A 22,287-nucleotide genomic window follows, 5' to 3' on the forward strand; every position below is an offset into this window, starting at 1 on the left:
ATAACATTTACATGTAACTCCAAAAGATGATAATGCAACGAAAAATTCTGGTCCTCCTTCACTTTATCAAACAAGGTGAATCTTCTCAGGGTCATTTTAACCAGCTCCCTTCCTCTCGGTGCTCCGGTGTCCGGGCTTTGAATCATCCCGCCTTTCTCTCCATCCTTATGCCAGCAAAACGGATCGGTCGCTTTTTGAGGTTCATCAAGCGAGCATGTGAGCATCTAGACAGCAACCGGAATAGAAAATGATGGAATTGTAAAATAAAAGCCCGAGGTTAAGAAAAATTGACCTAAAATTATAGGAATCAAAGATTACCGACGTGTGACTAGAATTTAACTCCAAGTATATTTAGCTCTTAGATGAGAGAGGAAAAAGGACAAAGGACTCAATGATATTTCTGTTCAAATACAAATATCTAAAGCTTGAGGGTGGTATGACTGTTGCGGTCAAATCTTATACAAGTACAAGTCATATATTTGAAAAGTAAAAAAGGAATCGCTATCAGCACATGTACATAATGTGTTAAGAAAAACACTGTCTGTGTTTATGTCAGAAAAATCAGTTTCTATGCTGACTTGCTATAATGTTTCAATACCAACAATTGCACATGAAAGCATTTTGATGTTGTAATGATTATTTGAAGCATTATATCACATTATAAGTTTGTTATTTAATACATTAACAACATCATTCACATAACGTGAAGGACAGTGTGTAAAGCATACAATACACTGTATAGTATCTAATAGCTCTTAAAAATGATACGAGTATTTCAAAACTGTGCTGATATATACCGCTTGAATAAGTTACCAACATCCCTGTATTCATTCATTAATTCATGGGAGGAAACCGAAGAGCGTGGAGGACACCCGGGCACACACGGAGAGAACACGCAAAACACCACAGAAAAGCCCCCCGTCTGAATCCAACCAGGACCCTCTTGATTCCTGTAATTATTGTTTTTCACGTCTTGCTCTCTATTCTGAGAGGCTGGGTTCACCCCGGACCGGTCGCCGGTCGATTGCGGGGCCACACGTAGAGACGAACAATAATTCACTCTGCCGTTCACACCTGTGCCATCCATCTATCCATTATCCAACGCTTGTTCCTGCACTTAGTGTCGCGGGGATGCTGGAGTCTATCCCAGCTGGATCGGGCACGAGGCCGGCTACAGCCTGGACCAGTTGCCGGTCGATCGCGGGGCCACATATAGAGACAGACAACCGTTCAATTTGATTCACACGACTGGCCAATTTTGCCAATATATTGCAGTGTGTATTTGGACGGTGGGAAGAAACCGGAGAACCCGGAGGACACGTTCGCAAACACGACATGCAAACTCCACACAGAGAGGTCCCCTGAACCAGGTCCTCCCTCTGCTTCTTCTTCTTCTTCTTCTTCTTCTTCTTCTTTCGGCTTTTCCCTTCAGGTGTCGCCACAGGGAATCAACTTTCTCCATCTAACCCTATTTTCTGTATCCTCCTCTTTCACACCAACTACCCTCATATCCTCCCTGACTACGTCCATAAATCTTCTCTTTGGTCTCAGGTCCTCCCTCTGCTCCTCTCATCTAAATATTGAAATATGTGCATAAACAAGCTCAAGCTGGCTTGCCACCCAGATGAGTCATTCAATTTGCCTGTGATTATGTTGTAAGCAACAACAACCATTTTTAGTTTCATTTGGGGTGCTTTTTTTCCCCCCCTCAAACGCCCCCTGTTTGGCAAATTCTTTTATTGTGAAACAGAAACCCGGAAGTTTTGTTAATACGGCGCATGTGTTGCCACTTGTTGAGGGGCGCACGAACACAGGAAACCTCGCCTCTCTCCCTGCTGCTTCTGTCTTTGGAGGAGCGGCGTGTACGTGTGTGTTTGCGCGCTCAGTTGTTTCAGCCTTGTTGTTGTTGTTTTTCCAGCTTCAACAACAACAGGACCGCTCCTCCACCGGACCGGGTCAGTGTGACAGCAGCCCCCCCAAAAAAAACTGGAGACCATGTCTGACGAAGAAGCTCCAACTCTGCAGCAACAACCTGAGCAGGAGAAACAAGCGGACGAGGCTCCGCAAGAAGCGTCCGACGGCGGTGCAGCTCCGGAGGAGAAGCCGCTGTCCTGGCGGGCTCTGGTGCTTACGGGACACGGCGGATACGACAAGGTGAAGCTGCAGGTGAAGACGCAGAAGAAGCCGCGGCCGCAGGCTGGAGAGGTGCTGGTGCGCGTCAAGGCGTGCGGGTTGAACTTCGCCGAACTGCTGGGCAGGCAGGGGCTGTACGGCCCTCTGCCCGCCCCGCCCGTCACCATGGGAATGGAGGCGTCCGGGCTCGTCGAGGAGGTCGGGGAGGATGTGAAGGACAGGAAAGTGAGTAAAATACAAAAAAAAAAAAAAAAAAAAAATCCACTTTAAACAAACCACTATCCCACAAATAGTGGAAAAACCATGCCTGAGTTCTTTCCACCTCTGAGGAAGTTGACCATGAACTTTTTCCAAAATTTGACCTCTGACCCCTGGCCTTGAAAGCCCTCAGGGTGACATACTTAGCCGGCCACTTTACAAGGTAGTCAGTTTTTCCATGTAACAAAAAAAAAAGGCATGTAAATTAGTCACACTGAAAATGGATGTTGACACATTTACAACCCAAATATTGCCTTTAAATCAAAACCGTTTTTGCGGAAAAATACAAGAGGGCAGTGTCCAAGCGATGCACGTGAGAGGGGTTTTCATTTGATATTGATCAGGCGTTCAATGTGCACGCGTTTGCATCCCTCCTCGAAAACAACCTCCAGGAAAAAGGGCAAATTGGTGAAACTCTACTTGTTTAAATCCTTCACTGAGCTGGGCTCTCAGTCAAAGCCACACATGGATAATCCATAACAAAGGAATTAGAAATCCTTCTCAAGGGACTCTGTACGGTAGACATCTCAAACTTTAGGTTTTCCTTCCAAAATATCTTTTCAATGTGAGCCTTTCTTTCTGCTAAAATATGACTAAATATCAATTCAGATAATACTAGGTTTGGATTCCTGTGGTCTTTGACTTGCGGCGGGCGGGGTCGTTTGGGTTCATTAGATTTGTAGAAAACACTGTTCGTCCATCTGAGACTCGAGAACGAAGAAGAAAATCTGCTTGGTAACGACGAGCGTGATCCCCGGACAAAGACAGGAAACCACAAGGAAAGGATTCGTCCAAAACTAGGGGACGCAGGCTTTCCATCAGGCTGACTTTGGAGGACAAATTTCAGTAAACAGGTTTGAATAATGGCAGTTGTGTTGGGGAAAAAAAAATATGGCTGGTGTGGAATGAGGATCAGTTGCACTCAGCCAGACATAAGTTAAGCATCAGGGTGTTGAAACTGTCAGCAGACGGGAGGGGCAGATCTGACACGACAAAACAATTAATGAAGTCGACGGCGGCTGGCAGGGCATGAATAACTGCACCGGAGCCGGCGGGGTTGGAATCACAACACTCGTATTGCAAAAGGGTAATGAGTGATTGTATGAAATATAGCAGGGTTTTGGCGTTTAGTTTTTTTTTTTAAATAAAAGCCGTGAGCATGATTTCATTGTAAAGGCGTTGGAGTGTGACATTGTGTCTTTCCAGCAGCACGAGAACTCATTTAACCTGTTGCAGATAAGACCTTTCCAGAGGTCGCTTTGTATTTAAAGTATCAACTCTGATGACAGAGAGAGAGAGAGAGAGAGAGAGAGAGAGCGAGAGAGAGCGAGCGCTTGTGTGTGTGACTGTCTGTGATCGTGCATACCTGTGTGTATAATAGACAACTCCTCTTATCTTCTTAATCATTAACTATTATTCCTGAATCTGCCTGGGATTTATGGCCATTTCTCTGTGTAGTTTGTTTCCACTGGAATTTAAGTTTCCATTCGTCTCCATCTGAGTTGTAGAGAAAAAGCCAGACCTGTCTGGTCGCAGTTTCATCCTGTCTTACAGACATTTTGAGTTTGACTAGTTCCACTACATTATGTGGACAGTTGAAAAGGACTTCATGGTAGCAGCTGTACGTTGTGTCCACTCTTTGGATTCAGAGGTTCAAAATCATATGCAATTTCTCCTTTTTTTATATTCAGGGTCTTCCGGTGGAGATAATCCTTGGCAGACTTATCCATCATATGTGTAACTGCAAGTGTCATAATTACCAGGCAAATAGTTTTTTGATAGATCCTGGGTTTTGCTGCTACTCAAGAGTAATCGTTCCTTCTCGCTTAAATTATTTGCATTCATGGTGTTAATGTCCGCCTCTTATTATGGCTAATAGTCTTTGCTCTGAATTGTATTTTTTTAATTGTTTTTGTTCATCTGCTACCTTATAAAACTCTTTTGGAGAAAATGATTGGTAGATTAACTTCTGGAACTGGAGCCATAAAACAAGTTCTTAACTAACCTTAACTCAGTGTCTTCCCAATGTCACGCTCACGTCCATGCGAGATACGGATTAAAATCAAAACATAACCCAGAATTTATCGTCAGCGTATGTTGGACAGTTGTTTGCATTACTTCATGACAAGCTCTTACAATAATCCTTTTTGAATTCAGCACTTAATCCCTGAGACTTAAGTTGGCGTCTAGATAACAAGTGAAATCTCACTCAACTGCTCATTTCACACACACAGACACACACACACACATATATCTGGATGAGTGAACCCATCATCAGACTGTCATTAGTTCACGCTTGGGCAAAATGAGAACTCTGCAAGTCTGCTTGGGACTGATTAGAGATGGAAGTATCACTGCTTTTGCTGCTTCTGTATTTAACTATATGCGTACAAGAGGCTACCAGGTGACCTTACTACGCTAACAAGACTAAGCCTCCTCATGCATCTGTCTAAGTAGTTATTTTCCATATGATTCTGGCGGATCCAGAGGCCGTCTCGTCACCACTGCCGGATTCTGGGATCAAACGCCTCGCTGTTTTTCCATCTGACCTGTTGGTTCTGTGAGAGAATTATTGTTGAAAGTTCCTCGCGATCCCACAGTGTCAGCTTGGAATTTCCCTCCTCCTCTTCCACTTGTAGTCCTATCGCATTCATCTTTCATTCCTCTCTGTGTCCTTTCCATTTTAAGATCCTGCAAAGGAAGTGGTTTTTGTCCGCTTTCTGGAAAAAAAAAAGGAAGCAAAGTGGATCGTAAAAGTCGAGACGTTAAACCGGTGAAGCTTAGGCGGGTAACTTTGAGAAGGGTTAGTATTTGGTTTATATTTCTCAGTCCTTTGCAGCGCAGGAGAGGAACTATTTGTTCCACGGGGCTGAAACAGCTGAGCTTCACCAGATGAGCGCAGAAGGGTGCGGCAGTTTCACGAAGCAGATGTAAGGGATCTCATTACTGCACATCTTCCCAAAGGCATCCCTTTGTCACATTCATTCCCGGACAAAATGCATTGAATTCCAATAATCATTCCTCATCTCTCCATTGATATTTTAAAGACGGGGGCAGCCTGTAAACTGCTTTGAAAGAAATGTACCATCTGTTCTATAAACAGATGGGTAATTTATCAACGCTATTTATATTTAAATGACCTTAGTGTGTTTTTTCAGCTTTTCAGGATCTGAGATCAGTGTCTTATAATAAGATTTGTGTCTGACAAATTGTATCCCTCCAAAAATGCATACTATAACATGGAACTTGAAACTGCTTCAACAGAGATAGAGATATACATAGTAGATATAATGGTTTGGATATCTGTTATTATTTGTGCATGTGCCTGTGTGTGTGTGTTTGCGTACTATCTGTCCATTGTCATTAGTGAGTGTGCAGCAGGAAGTGTGATTCAGAAACCGTTTTAACAGGAAGCCGTGCACCAATTCATAATCACACTCCTTTCCTGTGACCTTCACTGTTTAAGGAGGGGTGGTGTGAGTTTCACAACACCAGTGATACGTTCACATGTCGATGAAAGAAGCAAACTTGGCTAACAAAGCGAGGACATCATTTCCCATAAGCCTCCTTGTCTAAGCATCGCAAGAATTTTGGTGGATTCTACATAAACATTCATCTTCGCAACACGTTCGAGTGCCATTGGGTGTGGCTTGATGAAAAAAATATTTTCAGTCAATCGACCATTATTAATTCATTATCGATAAGCAAAAAAAAAAATTTTTAGACCTTATGTCCATTACAATTTGAAATAAACATTCCTCTACTACTATTATTCCTTTACCTGATTTTCAAATTGATAGCTTAAGCATTTTAAGATGGAGGTTTGCTTTTCTTTGGGGCTTATTTTGATAAAAGGCAAAAGGTGTCTCACAATCTAAATTGGGTTTTTTTTTCGATTATTTTAAAACGTTGTTCAAAATCATACATAAGTTACATGTGTGACACTTGTTATGACCACATGATTGTGAACAACTAATTATAATCATGTCTCTGGATAATTGGTGTTATTTCTCACGTTTTGTATGTTGTTAAAAAACATTTTTAAAGGAATTATTTGCCTTATAAAGAAATTACTGAGGCAGTTATTACACACCGGTCCAACTGACAGTAGTTTGAGTGAAGTTAAGTTGGATCAGTTATTGTCACAAGGTAGTTGCTGAACATGACCCACGGTGGCTTTGTCCGGATGAATGTGGATGTTGACAGAGCAGAGCCGCGGGGTAGTAACTAACCCCGGTGTCATTCAGCATCATTCAACAGATGACTTCCTGTCTGCTGACCTCAGTTCAATGTTTGATTCCGCCAGATGCAGCTTGAAGGAAACAAGCTCCCGTGTCAGAAGTCCAGACAAGGACAGGGTGAAACTGAAAGACTGAAACGATGAAGCATTTATGGATGTTTACGCGCGTATAACACTTCTTCAACGCTTTTTAAATGGCTTTATTCAATGTGTGTTATTAACAATGAAACTCCTGAATACTCACGTTGTTTTTTTTAAAACGCCGCAGTTACTGAATGGAGAAATAAACAATAAATAAAAGATATAGCCACAAAAGCCCCCAAAGGGACACCATCACATTTCCTACCCAAGTCCACAAAACACATGCAGGTCAGTTTGGCAAACTCCCACTCTGCTTTTCCCAAATCCTGGGTTCAGCTATCTGTTGGACCCTCCTCTCCAGGACCTCAAATAGACCTTACCATGGTGAGGTCCCCTTGGAGTCCCCTAAGGAGTGTGGTCCCCTTGTAGTTGGAGCTCACCCTTGGAACCACCTTCCTGGTCTGCCGGTCCAGAGGCACTGTCCCTGACATCCATGCGATGTTGCAGACGTGTGACCACCAGGACAACATCCCACAACACTCAGAGCCTTGAGATACTAAAGGTGGATCTCATCTCACCCCTAGGCCCTGCTGAAGAGGACCTTTTCAACCACCCCATTGACGTAAGACCCCAAAAAAGGAGAGCCCATCCCCAAGTCCCCAGACACTGCTTCCTCATTTGAAAGTGTTACGTGTCTACTATTTACCCCTCCTAAGCCACCAGATGTGTAAGGTTAGGTACTCCAGATAAAACTCCAGAGTGGAAAAGAGTCCAACCCCTCTCGAAGAGATTGGTCATCAAGCTGTGTCATTGAGGCGAGCCTCCCGGCCTCACCTCGGTCACCACATAGCCTAAAACCCCCTTGGCTCTTCCTATAGAAGAAGAAATGTCTTTATTGTCACATAAAGTTACACATCAGTGAAATTTGACCACTGCATTCAACCCACCATGGATGAACCATGAGCAGAGGGCAGCTAAGGAGCAGCGCCAGAGGAGCAGTTAGGGGTTCAGTGTCTTGCTCAACAACACTTCAACAGGCTAGAAGGAGCCAGGAATTGAACCAGGAATGTTCGGTTCCAAGGACAACGGCTCCAACTCTCTGTGCCATCCCCTAAAATGGTGGGCCATTGGATGGGCACTATTGAAGGATGGGGGACCTATGTTGTCTCTTTGGCATACGCTTGGCCAGGCCCCAAGGTTGGAGGCCTGGCCACTAGGCGCTTGCAATGGGGTTGCCCGGCGACTTACCAAGCAAGGGAAAATTATTTCTAGAATTTTGTTCTTCATAGTGGATCCTCTTAAAACAACATATACATAAGTGCCGTAATACAAATAATAAGCCATAAAATAATCACATATTACCTTGTTCTCTCTCTACTACTGAGGTGATAAATTCAAACTGTATATTCTTTTAACTAAACACAACACTTTTTGACAAATACAAAAAAACTGATGCTTTCTACTGACAAGTTGCCCGCTGTGGTAATTCCTTCAAAATAGGTGTTCAGTTTCAAAGTTAAATCAAATTGTGACACAGCCTTAAAACATGAAACAAAACAAACAAATGACACTAAATAAAGGGTCCGTTACAGTAACAATGTGCATATGTTGCTCTGTGTCACAGTTTTAAAAACATGACCGTATATCATGAGGCTCTAAAATTGATCATAGTGAAGTTCATGAAATTATGTCCTTCCAGAGGGTGCGGTTGTTTTCTCAGCTTTGACTTGTGATTTATTACACTGCAAACCAAAAGATATAAATCCATGAAAAGTTGCAAGATATTGTTACAGTTGTTTTATTTATTTATTTATTTCATTTTTGTTCACTTCAAAAATATATTGTGAGTGTATTAAACAAAAAGTCCTCTGTTTTCTGTTAAATTGAATTATGATTTGACTTCATGGCAACAGGCTTCTCTTTGCCATTGCATCAATAAAACTCGGCTCAACAGCACAAGTGGAAATAAAACCCCAAAAGAATCTCAGAAAGTTTTAAATCTTTAGCCATTAAGCCATAGTTTGACAGGCATTTGTAAACCATTCAGGCAGGCACATCCCTACAGCCAAGATACTGTCCTCTTATTTTTCCCCGTCTCCCTGTCTTCCTCTCCCACTCTCCCTCCCCCAGGTGGGTGATCGAGTCATCTTGTTATCCCGTAGTGGTGCGTGGCAGGAACTGGTCACCGTGCCCGCAGACTACACCTTCCTCATGCCCGAGACCATGAGCTTTGAGGAGGGGGCCGCAATCCCTGTCAACTACCTAACAGCCTACATGATGCTGTTTGAGATGGCCAACGTTCGGTCGGGAAAGAGCATTCTCATCCACATGGCAGCAGGTAACACAGCTGTCCTACGTACAGGACCTCGCCCTGCGCTTGTCAGTCACCCATGAGCATATTGTGCATCTTATTAGAGCCCACGCCTGGATGTGTTTGAAAAGAGTGCAATTTAAGTCGGGGTTTACAAAAAAAACCCAGAGGAAATACTTCGTTTTAACTATGATTAATTAATACAAGACTCTATAATGGACTGCCGGTAATTTACACATTTACAGATATTCGAGGATTACCATAGAAACTGTGTGTTGACCATCAGCGCTGCTGCTACTCCTAACTAATGATATCATCAAGTAGTGTCGATCAATTTCTATTCATGCCCTGGAAGTGTGTTTGCCAGTCAGGCATAACAAGATTTGATGAAAATAGTTGGGCACATAGATCTTACATTAATTCAATATATTGAGGAAAAGAATGGTGGTAATAAGACTTATCTCTCCTCTTATATTTCCTAATTTGGTCAGCTCAGGGTTTTAGTGAGCCCAGGGATCAAATAAAACCTGCGTCTCTGACTTCAGGCGTAGCCCTATTGTTCTTTATTATCAATCTAACCATCCTTTCAAGTTAGATTAGTGGTATCCAGTGCATTGTAGAGAAAGTTAATGTGTTTTTTTTTTTTCACTGCAAAAGACAGCATCCCCGATAATCACCTCCTGCATTTTCCTGAGTCAACTAAGTCGCATCATCAGCTCCAGATTATTGATCAGGTTTCTGAATGCAGCCACATGTTTGTGCTAAAAAATCATCAGCTTGAAGCACTGCGGGTCAAGGAGCGTGTGTGAACAAGCAAAACTGCTCCTTCATAAAATGGCATCCTGATCATTATCAGGCTTGGTTGCTTTGGCAACACTTGACATTTTAAAATGCATTCTCATATACGACAGACATGTGCCCAGCAGCATAAATAACCCAGGTTTAACCAACAGAATAAATGAGAGACCTGATGCATATCATTAGTCAACAATTGTCAAAATGTTCTCACAGAGCTGTTCGGTTATAGTAGCGGTTTAAAAATTGTCTGCACAAGAAAATGCTTCCCGCTAAAAGATTGCAGGTGTACTGCAGGGAGTAATATTACAGATTAGATTTGGGGTATGAAAAAGCTAATATTAAAAAATGAACAGACTGTTGAGACAGTAAATTTAAAATGTCAGATGAAATAGACTGAATGACAGACTACCAAGTGCGATTTAATAGATTACCTCATTAACACAGCAAAAGACACTGCATTGCAACAGCATGTTTGTTTTTAAAGTAAAGGAAGAGGATTGGATGCGATGAGGGCAGACAAACTGCGGAGCGTGAAGTATCCCCTCATGCTTTAGTTACCCCTTCTCCTCTTTAGGTGGTGTGGGAATTGCTGTTACCCAGTTGTGTCAGATGGTTCCGGATGTGACTGTGTTTGGTACAGCGTCTGCCTCAAAACACGAGACCATCACTCAGGGCGGGGTAACCCACCCCATTGACTACCGCACTAAAGACTATGTGGAGGAAATTCGTAAAATCAGCCCCAAGGGTGAGATACTGTTGTCTTTCTCGCTGACCATCAGAGCTAAACAAGAGTTGATGTCGCTCCTAAATTTATCTGTATTTCCATTAAAGCCGAAGATGCTAGAAGCTCTTTATTTTGATGCTGTTAAATTACATTTTTTCTTATCTCGTTTCCTGCCTCTGCAGGGGTTGACATTGTCCTCGACCCACTCGGAGGCTCAGACACCCAGAAAGGCTTCAGTTTGTTGAAACCATTGGGAACTCTTATAGTGTTTGGTAAGATAGCATTTGAGAAGCAAATAATAACAGATTTCTAATGTGTGCTTTACTTCAGTACAAAAATTGAACATAAAGATGACCCAAATTCAATCAGACTGATTGGAATAATAGGGGAATCTGGAATGCCCTGGAAATTCCTTTAAGTGTTGCAGCTTCTTGTTGCATTTTTGTAATAATGTTGTAAAAGAAATAAAATCTACAAACGAACTGTATTTAGTATAAAGAACCCTACTGTGTCTCTACTGTCCGTCATCCCAGGTGCCGCCAACGTCATGACAGGCCAGAAGAAAAGCTTGCTGGCAATGGCAAAGACCTGGTACAACCAGCTTTCTCTGTCAACCTTGAAACTGATGCAGGCTAACAAGACCGTGTCCGGCTTCCACCTGGGCTACTTGACGGACGAGCAGCTCATCCGCAAAACGATGTCCTCGCTTCTTGAGCTGTTCAGTCAGGGAAAGATCAAGCCTCGCATTGACTCCTGCTACCACTTTGAGGAGGTTAGTTTGAATTTGGTTTCAGGTTTTCAATGTGGTACAGCTGCTACCTATCAGACATGTAGACACTGTTTTGACTGAAAATAAAATTCAATGCCATGTCATCATATTTTTCAAAACTAAATGAAATAGCTTATTGCTGTCTGAACACAGTAACGTAAATCATTGCCAAATCTCATTGCGTCAAGTCCAGCTGCCAGGATGAGGTTGGCATTTTGAATGAGAACCTGCACAGACTCCAAGCACCATAAAAGTCAGAATTCGCAAAGTAATTTGTCCTAAAAACTGCAATTGCAAACCTTGAAAAAGGACAAAAGTACCTTATCTACTGAAAAAAATAAATAAAAATAAATTGGTTAATCTTCCTTATTTGATGTCTTGTTAAGTGCCTCATTGGACGGGAGGTACATTAGTTGGGCAGTCACCCATGAATGAATGAATCAACTCCAAATTTGTATTTATTTTTCCAGTGAAGGTAACAAGATGTCCATTTGATGACATTAACATGGAAAACATACAAGATAGTCAATATTAATTAGATACGTCATTTTTTTTCACCTACCCCATCAAAAAACCTTATCATGATTCATCTACCTCTCTCCTTGATTTTTGAGTTGAAGTGTAGAATTTTTTTGACAATTATTTTTATGAAAAGTCTATTCATTTCTACTCCAATTTGAAAATGTCCTCTTGAAAGAAAAATAAGAAAAAGTTATTGTTTTTTTTTGTCTTTTCAAAAGTTATTGAGAAAGCAAATTTCCAGCCAAGCTCCTTCTCTGTCAGCTGAAAAAATCCTCTTATTAGTGGGGTTTTCCCTCTTGCCATCACTCATGCGCTGCAGCGGATGAACAATCTCATTCCCCTGATAAAATGAGATGGCACTTAATGGCCGTTGCTAGGTGACAGTCTAAATTGTTGCCGTGGCATCCACTACTGTCTGTCTGCTCTCCTTGCTTTGAGTTTCTCTGGGAAGCTTCAGGGGTGTAATACAAAACAGCCTTGGCTGTATATTTCAGAGCAGGAGATAGATAATACAGTCAGCTTCCAATAAGGCACCCAGGAGGCTTTGAGAATTCATGAGAGTGCGGAAAAATATTTCCTCCGCCATATTGTCACAAATCAGTACTTTGTAATCAGTGCTAAAGTGTGAGAAAACATACACTTTTACATCCTGAAATCTAAAGTGATTGCTGAAATGTGTTTGGGTGACATCAATATTTGTTTTCATCATTTTCTTTAAAAATGATTTTGTTATAACCAAATTGAATCAAATATAGCGTGAAGATGGTCCAAGTGGTGAAAAGGAGAATGGTCGCCAAACTCTGCAGCTCCCGTTTGCTCATTTTATGATCGCTATCACAATTTTCTTTCATTTGTGTGGCTTTCATCACCCTTGCTTTTCACTTTGCCTTTTTTAAATCTGAAAATGGCAAGAAGCAGACAAAAATCAGCTGCTAATTTTTATCAAAATGACCGGGAAGGCATTGAAATGAATGCCAGACCAGGGCTTGAGAAACACTATGCGTGTTGAGTATCTCACATAGCTGACCAGATATGATACAGATATCAATATCGGACAACTCATGTCCTAATATTGTACTTTTTCTGCCACACAGCCTCACCCTGTTTTGACATGTGACTAATTATTTATAGTCAGTAAGTTTAGATGCAGATGGAAGATGGATTTCTTTTCTGCACTTAAAGCAGTCAGGTGTGCTTTTGAATGTCCCTTGTTTGAAGCAGCCAGTTCTCATCATTCACTTTGGGGGGACAGCTGCTTCATGTTTCTCTAATATGTTTGGATCGTTGACAAAACCACTGAGATGTGTATGACATCCACCTCAGTGATTGATCTCCACTAAATAAACAACTCTGTAATTATATCCAAAGGACAAAGGATGAATTATTTATAAGTGCACGCTTGTGTTGGATTTGCAGCTTGTTTAGTGCTGCCTCCGTGTGGTGATGGAGCTAACTATTCCACTCTGTATTTTGCACATCACCGTAAGACTTTGAGTAATCATTTCTCGAAGTGTCAAATAGAGCATTTGTTCTATTCCGTCCACGAAATGATCTTCTGTTAACATGCAAACTCCTCGTCTCTGTTCTCAGATTGGCGACGCCATGAAGCGTATGCATGAACGCCAAAATATCGGTAAAGTCATCCTTCTTCCCGATCCAAAGAAGGAGGAAAACACACCGGAGGTCAACCCTGACCCTGAACCAGTGGAAAAAGTGGAAAATTCTGAGCCTGCCGTCAGTGAGAAGAAAGAAGAGGTCTCGGAGGAAGCCAAAGTGGAGAATGACTGAATGAGATTTCTTATCAATTGGTATTTACTCATACTTCCTCTGAGTGTTTTCCTGTTATTGTCAACAGAAAAGCAAAATGCTATGAATTCTGCCATTATGTCAGTATTTTCAGTGCAATATGTTGTGTGATAATCTTTTGTTTATAAATTAAAAACAGAAAAAAAAAAATTGCTCTATAGCGGTGTATTCTGATTACATGAAAAGTATGCCTTCACATCTTGGTGCTTTAATAGCTTAGCCACAGTCATCACATAAATATCCAGTATCATTTAATTGACCTCAGTCTCCAAAAAGATTGAATTAAACCTTACTCCGCATGGTGATGCAGTGAGTCCGGGGCTGGTCAATATTTTGGCACATACAGAGTCCTTTACTTTCATGATTTTCTAGATATCACTAAGAAACTGCCCATGCACAGTATTAATCCCTAAAATAATACAAAGCTTTAGAGTCGTGCAATGGTGAAATGTTTTTTTTTCATAACAATCTAGATGTTGTCATTTTAATCTGTTTTGAAAAGAGCGGTTCTATAAGTTGATATCAATTTCCCGCATTGACCAGCCCTTGTTGCAGACAACAAGTTTAGCAAAGTAAATGAGATCTATTTATCCTGATTTATTACCCTGACAGTTTCCTTGGTAAAATATCAAGTCAAACAGGAAAATCCTTCATCGCATTACTTCATCTCCCTGTGGAAAGCTGAAGTCAGCATTTTATTGTTGTTTAATTACTATATTTTCCTTATGTATTTGTGCCAAGTTTAACGTCAACTTCCAGCACTCCAGCCAAGAAAAACAATTAGTGTAACTGTCCTTTCTTGGCAGCATTTGTGTTTAAAACAAACAGAATCACACTGAATTGACTTTGAGGTGCCAAGTGATCGCCAGCCTTCTCGTCTGTGATTACGCTGCTTTTTGTCTTTTATTGCTTCATAGTAGTCAAATGGAGAAGTTTACAAAACTGCAGTAACATGTTCTTTTTTTTAAGTGACGCATGTATGTCAGCATTTCATGACATGCTTTTGTAATTATGCAACACCATTTTTTTTTTTTTTTGCCATTTTCACTGCTCAGTACACTTTCCATTTTAAACTTTTTGACTATAAAGTCATGGATTATTAATCTCACATTTTGTCAATGGTAATCATTTAAAAACCTCAGATGTGTTGTCTGGCTGTGGGTTTTCGTTGGTGCTGTTGCGCAGAGTTCCCCCATCCAGCCTCTTTCCTACCAACCCTCTCAGAGCTCCTTGCCCTCAGCATGGGAGCTGAACTCTCCAACTTGTTTTTCATGTTTGTAAAGCACTTGAAAAACATTTCCTCAGATAATCCTTCATGTTATCCTCATTTGTTCCATGCCTTTTCTTTGCCGCTTGGTCGAGTATTGTTAGGATTGGCCAGGGATACCTCTACCTAGTACATATAAAATGCGATGTGGACTTTTAAGTGGGAATTGGAATGACATTTTTTTCTCTGATGGTCCTTGATAAAGATCTTGCATGTGTGTGTTGTGTCTGAGCGTTTGTGTGTTATCATTTTAGAGGAATATTTTGCCCCACTTCTTTTTGAGTCACCAACCTGTGGTGAGTCATGAGTCATGAACGTATTTCTACTTCAGACGTAAGGGCATGAGATGTTGATTCATGTAAATGTGTGTGTAGTGAATTGTGGATAAAAGAAGCTGCTAAAACAAAAGAAGTAAAAAACAGTACATCTCAGTAGACAAATTTGCCATTAAATAAACCCAAAATAATTACAAAAATGATTTAATTTATTTTCATTTTCATTTCATTTTGTATTTTGATTCTCTGCCTAAATATGATCATCCCGCTTGGATATCCAGACTGAAACATTTAAGTAAGTGTTGTATTTTCAATGGTTTGGGCATCGTACAGTAACTGAGTTTCTCTAATGCAGCCAGGGACATCTAGTGGTCAGTGAAATAATGTGCCTTCTTGACGTGTATGAAAAATGACAACATTTTGCTCTCATTGGATAAATGCCTTCAAAATCACCTTGTGAAACAGAAGCTTTACATCACAAGGAAGAAATCAAATGTTACTTGGGGTCATATTCAGCATTTCTGTTTAAAAATACTGTATTACATGTTAATTAAATGTTGTCAGTTTGAAAGCTGTGTGCATTGTCATTGATGCTACTTTTGATGCGATGTCATTCATTCCATGAAGCAGAAAATTTTCATTTCAGCTCCTTGTAGTGGCACCTCAAGTTTTATTTTAAAAAGGAAAACAAGTCATTCTAGTTTATAAAGTTTCTACCTGTTTCTTCTGTGTAAAACGGGAAAATTGGACCATAAAAGTCAGTTGCTGAAAAGATTATAGATAATAAGTTGTAAAGTTTGAAGCCTTTAAAAAAAAAGCAGGCCATCTATGAAAAAAAAATATATATCATGTTTTTCTTTTTGATAGATGAAAAAAGAAATAAAATAAAGTTGTGGTGACATTATAAAAAATGTTTTGGTCATTTGATGATGACTTCCCAGCTAATTCTGAGATACAGATACAGACGGAGACATTGCCTCACAGTAAAGAATAATCCGTGCTTTTTAATTGCAAAATAAATACCATGTGAAGCAAAAACAAGAAATTTAATCCCAGATATCACAATTACTGAAAGATTGAAGGCACTGACGGTCAAAGAAAAATGCTCTTTTTATGCTGTTGATAAACTGTCAAAGGCAATTTATAGATTTACAGTGTGTAGCAGGATACCAGCAGGGGTCTCCCGGTGATCATAAATAGAAATACAGGGACCATAAACACTGAGAGATGATGAATTTTTATGTACAGATTTGAATATCAATGGACCGTACCAGATGAGATGTGAATTAAACCGAAGTATGGAAAATAATATTAATAAAGCCGTAACAGCAAGGTTGTAAACACTATGTTTTACCTTTTACAACTGCTCGTAAGACACTGAAATATTTTGAAATAGACGGGTATCTTGCCATATAAAAATCAGCCTCATATTAGTCAATGGTTTATGATCAGATTGTCATAAAATGAGGATGTTATCACCTCAGCTGGACTCTACGCCCAGTGTTAAACACATGAATTCAAGTTGCAGACAAAGACACAATTCTCTTTCTTGTTTCTTAACTTGATAATTAAAAGGTTTTGTTTACACCTCATTCCCTGAGCTATACTAATCATGTTCAATTTTTCATTTAGGAAGTATAAAGTGAAGCAATAATCAGATTTTGTAAAGGGCTGTATTACAGATTGCACTAAAGGTTGATACTTTCATTTTGAAAACAGGAAGAGTGCAATAACCCCCTCTATAATGGCCACAAAAATTCAACATAACAGACGAGATGTTTGTTAGGTGATGTTTGCGCCAGAATAATGTGGCACTAATCTGGAACCGCTAAAAGGCTCTGGCATAGAGATTTACTCAGCAATGTCGTGCGTGAAGGTCTAAAGTACAGACACCATGAAACAAAATGAAATGTGGAACTTTTCTAATTTTAGATACCTGCTCATCTATACTATAATAGTAAATTTTTCTTTTTTTTTTCTCGGACATAGCCTTGGTAAACTTTGACTAGTTTAGGGATGAGACTTGTTGTAATCGAGGTCTGAGACATTTAATTTGAAATGCTGCGACGGAAGTGCGCCAGTGCGGCGGTCAGACGTGACGCACTGGCTGTAAATGGGAATACCCTCTGCGCTGCGGTGGGAGTCCCCTTTAAAACGTCTCGTCGCGTCACTGGGATGCGGTTGCTGGAATCTTTTGGATGATTGACACCGGTAGGCCTGTTTGTTCATATTCTTTATCCCTCACATCATTTTGAATTCCCTCACGTTTCGCCGTGCGGGGCGTCCCGCCGGCCGGTCAGCCTTAATGACAGGAGACGGATCCGTGGATAATGACTTGAGCGGTCACCTCTCCCGCAGGAAAAGCGCTCCCGGGTTAAAATTAGATGGCTTACAGCGGAAATATGCAGCTATTAATAATTTCGCCGCTGTGAAGGAATACGTGCACACAGCGCGACGGCTCATACTGCTGAGCGGACATATAGCTTTCTGACCAGTGAGCTGCTCGGATGTTACTTGCCTCTTGACATTGTGAATAAAAAAAAAAAAAATGCAAAAGAAAAAGACATGGCATTCCTCTGGGCCCAAGAAGGGAAGTCGACTATCTTGCTCAACCTGCTCTCCTTATCATAAAAAAAAAAAAAAAAAAAAAAAAAACAACAACATTATATCACAATTTTGAAAGAAGTTCAAGTACTGGAGTATGATTTATGAGACAGTCTGTCTATTCAGTTATTTGGCACCCAGCTCTATATGTGTATGAATAGTGAGCGTCAACCCTTGAGTGGCCTCTTTCTCGCTGGTATGTGAGGAGGAGTACAACTTGCACATACAGATTATGAAAGTTCTCTAGCTCATGCCCTGCCTGACCTTTCATTTTGACCGTATCGGTGCTGCATAGGTTTATTTTAACCACAGCTGCTTTTTTAAAACATAGTTCTTGTATAAATAGTTTTCTGGCAGTGTCTTCTTTTCTTCTTCAGCCTGTTTCCTTTATTATTGCATTTTGCATTAAGAAATCACTTATCAAATGTTATAAACAGATTTGGACAATTGGCGATGTTGGATCTGACATAGCGGTACTCAGAACTATTGTTGAATTTGCATATTTATTTAATTTACTGATTGCGCAGTATGAACTTGGATTTCTTAGGGTACCAAAGAAAGAATACATAAGTTCTCAAGAGCATGTCTGATGTTCAGTTTGAAATGAACAAACCAAACCAAACCAAAGCATTTAAAATAGTAAATACCTAACCTAGATCCTATTTGTACTTGTTGAATAAATTCAATTCCACACTTAGTTATTTGCTTATGGTTAACATTTGCTGTGATCTACCAGCGAACTCAAGTTACAACATGGCTGCTACAGTGGGTGTCATGTGTTACCAAGATATCAGCTATGCAATCAGTTCGTATAGATAAATGTCTCTCAGAGATTTCCCTCTAACGTAAAGCGAGTAAGGAATGCAGTGATGGAAGGAGAGATACAGTATGTGCTAAACATGACTGGCTTACACCCTTCTTCAAACATTCTTCTAAGATTATCTTTCCTTCTCAGCAAGAGGAAGGAACATTTAGTGCCGTGTGCGGCCCTTTGTTTACTTTCAGCTCTACTCTTCTCCTGTATTCATACCAACATATGTTTCTCCCCACAACGCCCTAATTAGGGTTTTTGTCTATTTTGATGTTTCCTCAGGTCTGTTTTGTTCAGTATTGCAGATTAATTAAGCCCAGCAATGTTAAACTGCCCTGCATTTAGCTTTATTTTTAGAATTGAGATGCATTTAGATGGCAGTGTGCTTCTCATGATCTGGTGTTTGTGACAATGACATAACAATTGCTTACTGACCTTCTGTACTGTTCTTTACACCTTTTTTTCTCCAGAAATAATCCCTTTGCTAACTTCGCCACTCGCTAAAGATGACTGCCCCATCAAACCCCAGCAACGCATCACAGCAGAAACGTTTTTTGGTTGTGTTTGACTTTGATGAAACCATCATCAACGAAAGCAGCGATGACGCCGTGTTGCGTGCTCTGCCTGGACAGCGGCTTCCCGATTGGCTTAAAAACAGCTACCGGGAGGGGCACTACAATGAGCACATGCAGCGGGTGCTGGCTTACATGTCTGAACAGGGTGTGTCTAAGCACTCTATCCATTCGGAGGTGGAAAGGATCCCACCCACACCTGGTCTCCTTAATCTCCTCCAGTACCTGCAAAGCCACCAGCAGGAGTTTGAGCTAATTGTGGTCTCTGATGCCAACATGTACTTCATAGAGACCTGGCTTCAGCATGCTGGGGTGCATCACCTCTTCAGGAAGATTTTCACAAACCCAGCTAGTTTTGACCCAACTGGCAGGCTTGTACTACTTCCATTCCACTCCCATTCATGCTCTTGTTGTCCTGACAACATGTGCAAGAAGGTGATTCTACAAGATTATCTGGCCAGCCGGCAAAAGGAGTGCAGCGGCGTCCCTTTCCAGAGGGTGTTTTACATCGGCGATGGGGCCAATGATGTTTGCCCGTCTCTGGCTCTGGGACCACGAGACACAGCCTTCTCAAGGAGGGACTTCCCAATGCACAGGCTCCTAGTAGAGCTGCAGCAGTCCCAGAAAGCCACGTTTAAAGCAAGCATTGTCCCTTGGGCCAGCGGGGAGGATGTGGTGGACTACCTGAAGAAAATAACAGCGGAAAGATGAGCTATGTGTGGAAGACGAGAGGAAAAGTACGGAAAATAGGTGCACCGGCCCTAGCCCTTGTGAGCAGCAGAATATGCATGACGTTCCCCACTGGCCAAACTGGTACAACTTGAAAAGATTGATTTGATCCAAATGCATTGTTTGGAATTTCTTTATTCATTGTCTTGTTGAATATTATGGAGAGCCTTCCAATATTTGCATGCTAAATATGTGACAGGGTGTCTTTGTTTAGCATAAAAAATTGGAAGCACGGGCAAATAGTTTGGGAAGTTCTGTCCCGAGAGTAACAATCTACCTACTATCACTCCAAAACACCCTAATTGCTATATGTTTTGTTACCCGTCCAAAAAAGGGAAGAGACCATGCTTTCTAATTGGCCATATGCTAAAATGCTTTTTGCTTACTAAGTTACCAGTAAACCAGTGTAGCCATTGTTGTATCATTCTGTTTTTTGGAAATACAAAATATTATAATACACAGTATTAGAATGACTGATAAAGCTTACCCTTTTCCCTAATTTTTTTGCTTAATGCTAAGCTCATCTAACAGTCTGGACAGAGGCCACCTTGTCTCACCACTAGTGAAGAGTGTCAATTTTGCCTTCATAAAAAAGAAAAAATCCTTTGAAACCTAAACTTATTGTAATCAAGTTTTTTTTTTTTTTTGCACTGGAGCATGAGATGATTTCCAGTAATCAAAATCAATTAAAAATATTTTTTAATATAGCTGGTTTTAGCCATAATTGTGTCACAGCATGTGTCACAGGATAAACAAAGTACTTCAGTTTAAACTTTAGGGACTATTAGCTTATCTGCAATTTAATCTGAGGTTGTGGGGGTAAAAAGTATGCAGACTCCTGCACTTGAATACTTGGACTGGAATATAAATTACGAAGCGCAAATGTCAACATTACTGGTATCAACAATGAAGGTATTCATTGCGTCTGCATTCTGCTTCTCACGTCAGATCAAAAGCACTTTGGATAGCTGTGTATTGTGTTCTGTGGTGTGAACTTCATCCACTGCTTTGCAATTGGTGCACTCGACTTTTCATTTTAGAATATCTAGGTTTTTCAGTCAGATGTGTTGTGAGAGTTTGTCAAGTCTCTTTGTTGACAATCTACAGTATTTCCTAAAGTAATATTCGCCTGGATTTTCAATGTTATTTCAAAAACATCATATTCAAGGCCAGTGTAGGTGATACCATCGAGAAGGTTTTTAATAATCCGGATCACTGTCAGACAAAAGGAATGCGATTTTTCAGGTTTAACGAGAAAATCGTCTTTTGATATTATATCAAGCTCAGTTTCTCAAAGAGAGTTAGACTGGACCACAATCATGCATTTCTTCTTGGTTCTCAAATGAATTTCTTTAAGTAGGATCATATTCTTTGGAATTAGGTGTTTGGTGCTGTCTAGAACAAATCGCCACATGTTATGCCAGACTGGAACAAGGGAGGTGTAAACATGGATAACGTGACAGAGGCTTGCTCACCTTACCAGGGCACTCACTCCACTCATTACTGATACCTAATCTAGGTTTGCGTACACAAATGTAAACTACACCAGCAAGCGCTCTATACTTTGGGGTACTTTTGCTTAACAGCTCACCCCGTAACTCAAACATCATTGGAAAGATAATATGCTTATTGCAAGTTATCCATTTGATATTTTGTGTCAGCTTTTTCATATTTCATTCTAAACCCAAACAAGCTTGAATAGCTTATAAAAGATAAACAAGTGGTTGTCCCAGAAACTACTGTATGATGAGCTCATACATTTCGAAAGTTTCAGAGTTACATTTCCCAAAAGTAACAATAGAAGACTGCTCGATAAGTGTTGTAGATAACTTGTCACGGCAGGCCATTCAGTTTCAGTTACTGTTCCCTCCCGCTGTCATACGTTCTCAGACAAGGTTGGTTTACTTAACCAGTAAAGCTATAATTACTTCATTTGCAGATAGGTATAAGTTGATCAAATCAAAAATTCGGGCCGTGATTAATGTTATGTCACACATTTAAGCGAGTAAGTACTCAAATGTTTAATTTATAAGAAGTTTTACTCTTATTTTATGAGTTTGGGTCTTGGGTTTACAGGGTACCTTATCATTTAACGTCATACTTCCTCAATATAGTCATGACAGAAACTACAGAATGATAACAATACATATAGAATGAAGGAGCATGTGAATTCATCAAGACTATTTAGTTGTAAATAGCATTATTTCAAAATTCAGGAAATTACGTCTCATTCAGTTTGCAAGCCATAACTAATCTCCTTTTCGTCCTCATCATCGACCGTATAACAAAATATGAATAGACTGCTGCTAACTGGTAACTTCAGGCTAGACATGGGTTTTTTGGGTTCATTCATGAAGAAAAATCTGTTTTGGTTTTGATCAGTCAAT

General features: G+C 40.5%; 2 protein-coding genes across 2 annotated transcripts; both read left to right on the forward strand.

The window, feature by feature from the left end:
- Nucleotides 1–1,780: 1,780 nt before the first annotated feature.
- Nucleotides 1,781–14,110, forward strand: LOC147215135 (NADPH-dependent quinone oxidoreductase VAT1-like). Its single transcript, XM_086139645.1, has 6 exons — nt 1,781–2,358; nt 8,843–9,050; nt 10,396–10,566; nt 10,728–10,817; nt 11,079–11,317; nt 13,427–14,110. The coding sequence occupies exons 1-6, from the start codon at nt 1,996–1,998 to the stop codon at nt 13,622–13,624; spliced, it is 1,269 nt and encodes a 422-aa protein (XP_085995771.1). The 5' UTR covers nt 1,781–1,995; the 3' UTR covers nt 13,625–14,110.
- A 3,156-nt stretch (nt 14,111–17,266) lies between these two features.
- Nucleotides 17,267–21,772, forward strand: LOC147215136 (putative phosphatase phospho1). The gene is made up of 2 exons (XM_086140023.1): nt 17,267–17,395; nt 19,070–21,772. Exon 2 carries the CDS (start codon nt 19,106–19,108, stop codon nt 19,880–19,882), a length of 777 nt encoding a protein of 258 aa, XP_085996149.1. The 5' UTR covers nt 17,267–17,395; nt 19,070–19,105; the 3' UTR covers nt 19,883–21,772.
- The last annotated feature ends 515 nt before the right edge of the window (nt 21,773–22,287 follow it).

The sequence above is a fragment of the Fistularia commersonii genome, chromosome 32 (genome assembly GCF_037954325.1).
Source record: "Fistularia commersonii isolate RoL2024-O1a breed Wild chromosome 32, RoL_Fcom_v1.0, whole genome shotgun sequence".
In the NCBI taxonomy this organism is placed as follows: Eukaryota; Metazoa; Chordata; class Actinopteri; order Syngnathiformes; family Fistulariidae; genus Fistularia; species Fistularia commersonii.